The 8,957-nt window shown below is 46.2% G+C and overlaps 3 protein-coding genes across 3 annotated transcripts; 2 read left to right on the forward strand and 1 right to left on the reverse strand.

The window, feature by feature from the left end:
• On the forward strand, positions 1-1,659 carry LOC140842127 (uncharacterized). The gene has a single exon (XM_073209939.1). It carries the CDS (start codon positions 1-3, stop codon positions 1,657-1,659), a length of 1,659 nt encoding a protein of 552 aa, XP_073066040.1.
• Positions 1,660-1,794: 135 nt separating this feature from the next.
• On the forward strand, positions 1,795-2,679 carry LOC140842128 (uncharacterized). Its single transcript, XM_073209940.1, has one exon. The coding sequence runs from the start codon at positions 1,795-1,797 to the stop codon at positions 2,677-2,679; it is 885 nt and encodes a 294-aa protein (XP_073066041.1).
• A 3,104-nt stretch (positions 2,680-5,783) lies between these two features.
• LOC140842130 (uncharacterized) lies at positions 5,784-8,687 on the reverse strand. Its single transcript, XM_073209941.1, has 4 exons — positions 8,465-8,687; positions 7,259-8,107; positions 6,497-7,038; positions 5,784-6,425 (listed from the first exon to the last, which is right to left on the reverse strand). The coding sequence occupies exons 1-4, from the start codon at positions 8,685-8,687 to the stop codon at positions 5,892-5,894; spliced, it is 2,148 nt and encodes a 715-aa protein (XP_073066042.1). The 3' UTR covers positions 5,784-5,891.
• Between the last annotated feature and the right edge of the window lie 270 nt (positions 8,688-8,957).

An 8,957-nucleotide genomic window follows, 5' to 3' on the forward strand; every position in this document is an offset into this window, starting at 1 on the left:
ATGCACACTCGTTCGCACTCTTTTCGTGATGCTACTAGGGAGGGACGCCCGCCTCAGCCTCCTCTGCAACAAGAGATGCTTATCACCCGCGAAGCGTTGGAGGCCTTGGTGAAAGAGACAGCCACTCGCGCGGCGGCCGAAGCAGTGGCCCAGGCGCTAGCGCACCGCCAACATACTGATACCGGTGAGACAACTCCTGGAGACAATTCATCTTCTCATGACCCTGACAATACGTTAGGGAACAAGGATGGGACACACAAAGAAGCTGAATCAGATGGTCGAACACATCGACCCCATAAACATAGAGAAAGTGTCACGCTCCCTACTTACGCACAAGGATCGCGCACTTTGAGTGGACAAGATAGCCGCCTAGCCGTCTTACCTGCTCGGCGGAGCCCTTTTACCACCGCCATATTGGCTGAGTCATTGCCAGCAGGAATGAAAATCCCCAACTTGCCAGAGTATGATGGAACAGGCGACCAGCAAGAACATCTCGACAAATTTTATGCGAAAGCTGACTTATACGATATCAGCGATCCCGCTTACCGCAAGATCTTCCGAACTACGCTAGTTGGCCGAGCGCTTGCTTGGTTCAACAAGCTCCCCTCAGGGACTATAGATAGTTTGGAGAACCTGACTCAGCGTTTCCTCCACCAATTCTCTATCAATAAGAAGTACCCAAAAACTGCAGCTTACTTGTTTACTGTAATTCAGAAAGACGGAGATGGCCTGAGAGAGTATGTACAGCGATTTTCGCAGGCTGTGCATGAAGTTTCTCATGTTAACCATGACTTGTTAGCCGGAATAGTACAGCAGAACCTCCGTCACAGGAAATTCAAGGAATCGATAGCTGGAAAACCCCCTAATTCATTGGAGGAATTGTTGGAAAGAGCTGAGAAATATATACGAATAGAGGAGGCTATCGAGCCGCGGTACTTGGGGAAAAGAAGAAGGGAAGAAGAGAGGCCGGTAAGAAGAGAGGAGAAGCGAATAGCTCAAAGCCCACGGCTCCAGTATACTCCTTTGAAGGCACGCTTGTCAGAGATACTGGTAGTGGCAGAGCAACAGGGTTTGTTACAACCCCCGCGTCCAATGAAGGAAAATCCTAAGCGTCAGAGATCTGACAAGTATTGTCGTTTCCACAAAGATAAAGGTCATTCCACCGAAGATTGTTTCAGCCTTCGAGCTGAGATAGAAAAGTTGATCAAGCGAGGATATTTAAACGACTACGTGGATAGGCGTCGCGGTCAGCAGCGAGACAATAGGCGCCGTGACGACGATCGTCCACGTGGGCAGAGACAGGAGCAAGGTGAAATGAGCGAGAAGACCAAGCATAGAGATGAGAACCTGCCCACTGGGGGCATCATATCTGTCATAACTGGAGGGCCCGCTTGCGGGGATTCAAACCGTGCAAGAAAAAATCTCGCGCGCGCCGCCAGAACAGATCACACTTCCTCGCACTTAGCCGCGATTCAGCCGATAAACGAGGTATCGATGACAGATGTTGACATGACTTTTGGGGGTGAGGATTTGGAATCCCCTCGGGGAGAACACAACGATGCCTTAATAATTTCTGCTACGATTTCTAATTTTTGGGTGAAAAAAATATTGGTAGACTCAGGAAGCTCAGCAGATATCATTTTTCATGAGGCATTCTAGAAGCTGGGTCTAGGCAATGTCCAGCTAGCGCAAGTGAAAACACCTCTCGTCGGTTTTGCAGGAAAGGTGGTTGAAGCCATGGGAAATGTTATTTTACCCATTTCATTGGGATCTTATCCAAGGCGGAGCACGAAAATGGTAAAGTTTCTAGTGGTGAAAGCTCCCTCGGCCTACAACGTAATACTAGGCCGTCCAAGCCTAAACTTGTTTCGCGCCATCGCATCCACTTATCACATGAAATTGAAGTTCCCGACTTCTGACGGAGCAGGAGAAGCAGTTGGAGATAGCAGGCTTGCTAGAGAATGTCATGCTTTTATTTTGCAAGACGCGGTGGAAACTCGGAGGAGGCAAGGCCCGGGGATAGATTCCATAAAAGGGAAGAAGCAAAAGCTTGAGCAAGATTCAAGCGACAATGGAGTATACCTCGTAGAGGGAGAGTCAGAGGATAGAGAAAGAATGACCGCAGCGGAGGCTCTCAAACGCATTGAAATAGTACCAGGTGACCCGAAAAGAACCCTCAAGATCGGATCCGATCTGTCAGAAGGGGTGGAGAGCACTTTAGTAGCTTTCTTGCAACGCAACGCCGATGCATTCGCCTGGGGTGACGGGCCATTACTTGGGATACCCCCTGAGTACGCGCTCCATCATCTTAATTTGAATCCACAGATGAAACCAATTAAGCAAAAAAAGAGGTCTTTTGGCCCGGAGAAAAACAAACGTATAGCCGAAGAAGTTGAAAAACTCATAAGAGCCAACTACATCAGACCTGTGTCATACCCGGAGTGGTTGGCAAATGTTGTTCTGGTCCCAAAAAACGGTGGAAAATGGCGTCTTTGCATAGATTTCACTGATTTAAACAAGGCATGCCCCAAAGATCTTTTCCCATTACCTCGAATCGATTTATTGGTTGACTCGACTGCAGGATGCGAACTGCTCAGTTTTCTCGATGCCCACCAAGGGTACAATCAGATAAGATTGGCACCCGAGGATCAAGAAAAAGCAAGTTTCATCACCGATTGAGGGATCTATTGCTATGAGGTGATGTCCTTTGGACTTAAGAACGCTGGAGCAACATATCAGCGATTGGTGAACAAGATGTTTGCAAACATGATTGGGAGGAACATGGAAGTATATATAGACGACATGCTTGTGAAAAGTGTTCAGGCAGTCAAGCATTTGGATGACCTCGAAGAATGTTTTGGAATGTTACGAAAGTATCAAATGAAGCTGAATCCGGAAAAATGTTCTTTCGGTGTACGGGGTGGCAAGTTCCTTGGATTCATGGTCTCACAAAGAGGAATAGAAGCAAACCCCGAGAAGATAAAGGCGATCTTATGCATGAGTCCGCCACGAAGTGTGAAAGGGGTACAAGAATTAATGGGGAGAATGATTGCGTTGAATCGTTTCATTTCCAGAGCTGCAGACAAAGGTCTGCCCTTTTTCAGAATTCTAAGACAGGGAAAGGGGTTCAAGTGGTCGGAGGAATGTCAGCAGGCATTCGAAGAGCTGAAGAAGTATTTGACTACACCACTACTTCTGACAAAGCCCCAATCATGGGACATGTTGTTGCTCTATCTGGCAACCTCGTCCGACGCGATCAGTGTTGTGCTCGTGGTGAATGTGAGAAGAGAGCATAGACCCATATATTACGTCAGTCGGACATTGCAAGGGGCAGAGCTCCGATATACCAACATTGAGAAATTAGCACTAGCCTTAGTAACTGCAACGAGGAAATTACGCCCATACTTACTATGTCACCAAGTGGTCGTGCTTACCAATCACCCTCTCAAGCAAGTGCTATCTGGTCTAGAGGCATCTGGACGAATGGTTAAGTGCGCTGTTGAGCTGAGCGAATTTGGAATTGAATTTCAACCTCGCCCAGCTATTAAAGCACAGGTCCTCGCAGATTTTCTCGTTGAAATGACGACAAATGAAGCAGAGTGCTCCATCCCAACTTGGGTGGTCTATGTTGACGGATCCTCCACCGTGCATGGGAGTGGAGCCGGGGTGGTGCTAGAGAGTCCTCAAGGTGATATATTTCAGTATTCTATCAAATTTCTGTTTTCTGCATCAAACAATGAGGCCGAGTACGAAGCGCTCATAGCAGGAATTAAGTTGGCCCTATCGGCTGGAGCGAGAAGTTTAGTGGTGCATAGTGATTCTAAGTTGGTCGTTAACCAGGTCAAGGGAACTTATGAAGCCAAAGAGGAAAAGATGACCGAGTACGTGACTCGGGTCAATGAGTTACTCGCTCTTGTAGAGAGTTATGACATAAAACAAGTGCCTAGGGCAAAAAATGAAGTGGCAGACCGTCTAGCTAAATTAGCTAGTTCTTGGACAAACATCGACAGTAGGAAGATCACTTTCTTGACAATCAGTAAGGAGGAAGCAGAAGAGACCACATGCAATATATTGTGCTTAGAAGGACAAGAACCAAGTTGGAAAGACGAAATTCTTACCTACCTGAAGCGCAACGATCTTCCCCAAGATCCTGCCGTCGAACGCAAGCTAAGGGTAAGAGCTGCGCGATTCACAATCATAGATGGAGAGCTCTACAAACGAGGCTATAGTCAACCATTTCTGAAGTGCCTAACTCCGAGCAAGGCTGATTACGTTCTCCGCGAGATCCACGAAGGGATTTGTGGAAACCACTTAGGAGGAAAAGCATTGGCCGGGAAAACCTTACGACATGGTTACTTTTGGCCGACCATGAAGAAAGACGCATTAGAATTGGCGAAGCACTGTCGAGCTTGCCAAGAGCATGCCAATCTCTACCATCAACCCGCGACGTTGCTGCAACCACTGGAAAGTCCCCTGCCTTTTGCCCAGTGGGGAATGGACTTGGTAGGACCTTTTCCCCCAGCTACGGGACAGAGAAAATTTCTCATAGTTGCCGTAGATTACTTCACAAAGTGGGTTGAAGCAGAGGCGTTGGCGAAAATTTCGGAGAAAGAAGTGATAAGCTTCTTGTGAAAAAACATAGTGTGTAGATTCGGGATTCCCCGAGCGCTGATCTCGGATAATGGCACTCAGTTCTCTGGAGGAAAATTAAAGGAATGGTGTGGAGGTCTCTCTATCAGGCAGTTCTTTACATCGGTTGGAAATCCACAAGCCAATGGGCAAACAGAGTTAACTAACCGAACTATATTGCAGCATCTGAAGACCCGTCTCGGCAAGGCTAAAGGCAATTGGGTGGAAGAATTGCCAAGCACCTTGTGGGCGTACCGAACTACACCTCGCACGTCGACAGGGGAGTCTCCTTTCAATCTAGTACACGGTGTCGAAGCCGTAGCCCCCGCCGAGATAGGAGAGACCTCGTTAAGGGTAAAACAATACATGCCACTCGAGAACGATCAGGCCCTTCGAGCCTCTTTGGATATGATCGATTAACTGCGAGATGAAGCATCAGTCCGAGCAGAGAGATACAGAGCACGCATGGCTAGAGCTTACAATGATCGAGTAAAACCAAGAGCCTTCCAGGTAGGCGATCTGGTCATGAGGAAAGTTGATGTCTTGCACCCCGTCGGCAAACTTGACCCTAAATGGGAAGGCCCTTACAAAGTAGTGGAGATAATCAAGATAGGAACTTATCGCCTCCAACACCAAGATGGGAGAGTACTACCTCGACCATGGAATGTAGCAAATTTGAGGAAGTTTTACCCGTAGAGGGACGCAGCTGAATAAAAGCATAAAAGTTTAAATCTTGTTGTTTAAGTTTTTGCATTTTTCTCCATGTAATTCCACCATTGCGAGTTTCAATAAAGCTGTCAATTTTCTCTCCTTTAGTAGCAATTACTAGTTGTTTGTAATGCTCCAAGCGCTAATGCTAAGATCGTCGCATATATACCCATGTAGTCGTCAAAGGTTTCTCGAAAGAAAAAAAATAGGTCTGGCCAACCTCGCGGGATAGCAAGCATGACAGACACTATAAGACGTCAACGACGACGTAAGTCCCGGGATACCTCACCACCCTTAATGGGGATTTAGGACTTCCCCTTGAGACAACATATTGGGAGATTGATCCCCTCCCAAGTATAAAATAAGCATTGCGTTAACATAACATACGAAGTTCCCGCATAAACAAATCCAGCAGATATATAGAATGAAGAGCGTTGATTCCCAAACAACTATCCAGTACATATGGAAATACCAAAAATAAAAGCAAATAGAGTAACTACAATAATAACGAATGAAAATCAAATATAAAGAATGATGATAAGTGCGGCGTAATACTATGTTTCTTCTTCAGCAGCCTGAAGATCCAATGCCTCGATCATCTCGGCATCGCCCAACGGGATATCGTCAATGGAGATTCTACCTATTTCCAAGACGCTAGGCTCAATCATCATCACTACCTCTTCTGGCACACGTCCAGTCTTCCTCAACTGATCCCGGCAATCCAACACCACATCATCATGAATCGTCATGGCCTGATCAAGAACGTCATCGCGAAAGGCATCAGACGCTTTGAACGTTCGAACACTTTTTTCCTCAACATTTTTCAGAAAAGTCTTGCCTGCCTCAGACTCAAGAAACTGGCCACCGGTCTTCAACTCTGCAGAATGTTTCTCTTCAAGGATTGCAAGATCTTTTCCTTTGTCAGCAAGTTTTCTCTGCACTTGAAGAAGTTCCGCACTGATTTTATTCTTCTCCTCGACAAGACGGCAATTCTCCTCCTTCACCCGAGAAACCTCTTCTCGCCACTTCTCTTGATCGTTCCGCAATTTTTCCTCCCGAACTCGCACAGTACATGCTAATGACAAACCCTGCAACAAGTAGAATAAACAATTAGCACGCCAACAAAATCAACAAGATGCTAACATAATCAGCACACTACCTGACACGAGTTCCACGCAAGAGAGTGCGCAAATGAATATGTAGGCAACGACACCAAATGGACCATGTCATGGTCCCCCACAATGCTCCGTCCCTTCTTCCACCCAATCTCTAGGTCTTCTAAGTCCCAAAAAGAGTCAGCCTTCTCCTTATGATTGACCCCATCTACGAAGATATGCTTGGCACGCGGAATCTTGGAAGACGTCCCTTGCTCATCCGCACGGACCCTCTTGACATTTTTTGATATCTCTTCAGCATCCTTCTTTTGCGCCACCTCGTGACCTCGTTTTTTATCCTCTTTTCCTCCATTCGACGGTTGAGCCTCCACAACTCTGTTTGACGGCGAAAAGTTATTTTTCTTTGGCGCATTAGACTCAGGCCCGCGAAAATGCTCGGAGCGGGTTCGAGGGAACCCTCTTCGGATGATCTCACGAGATTCTAGAGCCGCGCGAATTGTAGGTGCTCGGCTATTCCCCGCAATCGGGGAACGCCTCCCTACAACGGCCTTGCGAGCCCGGATCGCTGCCAAGTCGAACTTGTTGCCTGCAAATAAACAATGGGTCAGAGATGTCAGATAACAAGATTTAAAACAACAAATTATAATGCTAACAAGGAAAAGAAAGGCTAAGGAGAAACAACAAGCAAGGAATAATTAAATAAATAAATTCGTATATATATATAAATAGATATATATATATATATATATATATATATATATATATATATATATATATATATATATAATATACACATATATATATACCAGCGATATTTAAACTCCCAATATTAAAAAACTCTCCAAAGAGACCTAAGTCTCGGCATTGAAGCTGCAGCGCATGGTGAGTTTCTGTCATTGCAACCTTCCGAAGTCCCGAGCTCCAAACCGCAGGTATTCCCCACCCGCAGTCCTTAGCATAAAAGAATTGGGATTTCCAAAAATTCCTTGGAGAAGGTATTCGAGACAAAAATTTACATTTAGGTCGAGGTTGAAAGTAAACAAATGATTCTGGTTTACTCCTGCGTCCCGAGAAGAGTGAGTGGAACAATTCAACACTTGGTTGCATTTGAATTTCCTTTACCTTATGGCAAAAGGCCGTAAAGACTATAAGGACATTCGGGGATAGTTGACTAAAGCTAATACCGAAACTGTCGACCAAGTTCACTAACAGAGTTTGTGGAGGAAACACCAAACCGTTAGTAAAATGTTCAAGGAAAATAGTGAAATAACCCGGCGGTGGGTTGTGACAGTTATGTTTAGGCCCCGGAACCTTAAGGTCGCACTCCGATGATATCCTAAGCACTTCACGCAAACTCTCAAGATCTTGACTAGTCAGAGCATCGCCCAATTCATCACCCAAAGGTTCAGCCGGTTCAGGGACATCCTCCAATAAAGGACTCTTTAATGGCTGACATCTTTTGGAAAGTCCACATGAGGCTAAAGATCGAGTCTCAGGATTAATCCCGACGCATGACCCACCGAGGGGTTGGGAAGTATCCGACTCTGAAAAATAATAGTCAGAATCGTCATTCTCGCTAGAACCGCTTAGGGACATTTGGCTACGCACACGGTTAGCCATCAGCAGAGAGTATTCTTTTCCACGAGGAGCAGAACCTGCAGAAATATTTTGGTAAAATAATTTATCAAAGCTCCGACACGCAACATCCAAGTACTCAGATCCAAAATATGATTATATATTTATATATGTATTTATATTCGCAATTTGGAAATTTGTTTCCCAAATATAACACACGTGTGATTTTTTATCAATCAAACGTCACGGCGTCCATCGCACAGCAGCATATAAGATTTCCAAATTCATCCTTGGATATTTAGAGACCGTGGTAAAAATTGGAATCGGACGCCCATAATTTTGTGGAGGATCTCGGGCTCCCCTTTTCAATTCTGAGTGCATCCCTGCCCTGCGGCCCATTTGTACGAAGAAGATGCTCTTTTCTTCTCGACGATAACATAACTTGGATAAATTGGGACGCGCTACACGAGCCACAACCATTATTCCTATGTAGAATTCAGCTTCGATGAATACTGCAGGCATTTCTGCACCGTACCCTAAAGTTTGAAGCCGTGGGTTCAAGCAACGGTTCGGCACAGGGAAGATATGTGCCACCGGAGATGATAGTCGACCTGAATTTGAAGGGATTCTCGCTGGGCGTGACAAGCTGGCCTCCCTCATTACACGGCTGACACTGGGATCATCGAGTATGGATATAATCAGTTGTTCCAGCTCCACTTTCACGGCGAGAAGCTGCTGCTGCCGCTCGGGGCAGCCGCGCCGTTGATTGGCTTGAGCTCTCTTGGGCGACGCCGTGAGAGCGTTGGAGATCGGAGGTTCTGTCCCTAAAGCGGTCCTTCTTCGCGGCTCGGCTCTCGGACGGGCCAAGACACCTGGCCTTGCGGGTGGAGCAAGCGCAGAATCGAGTACGAGCCATTAATGTGATGATCG

The sequence above is a fragment of the Primulina eburnea genome, chromosome 9 (genome assembly GCF_022965805.1).
Source record: "Primulina eburnea isolate SZY01 chromosome 9, ASM2296580v1, whole genome shotgun sequence".
Lineage (NCBI taxonomy): Eukaryota > Viridiplantae > Streptophyta > Magnoliopsida > Lamiales > Gesneriaceae > Primulina > Primulina eburnea.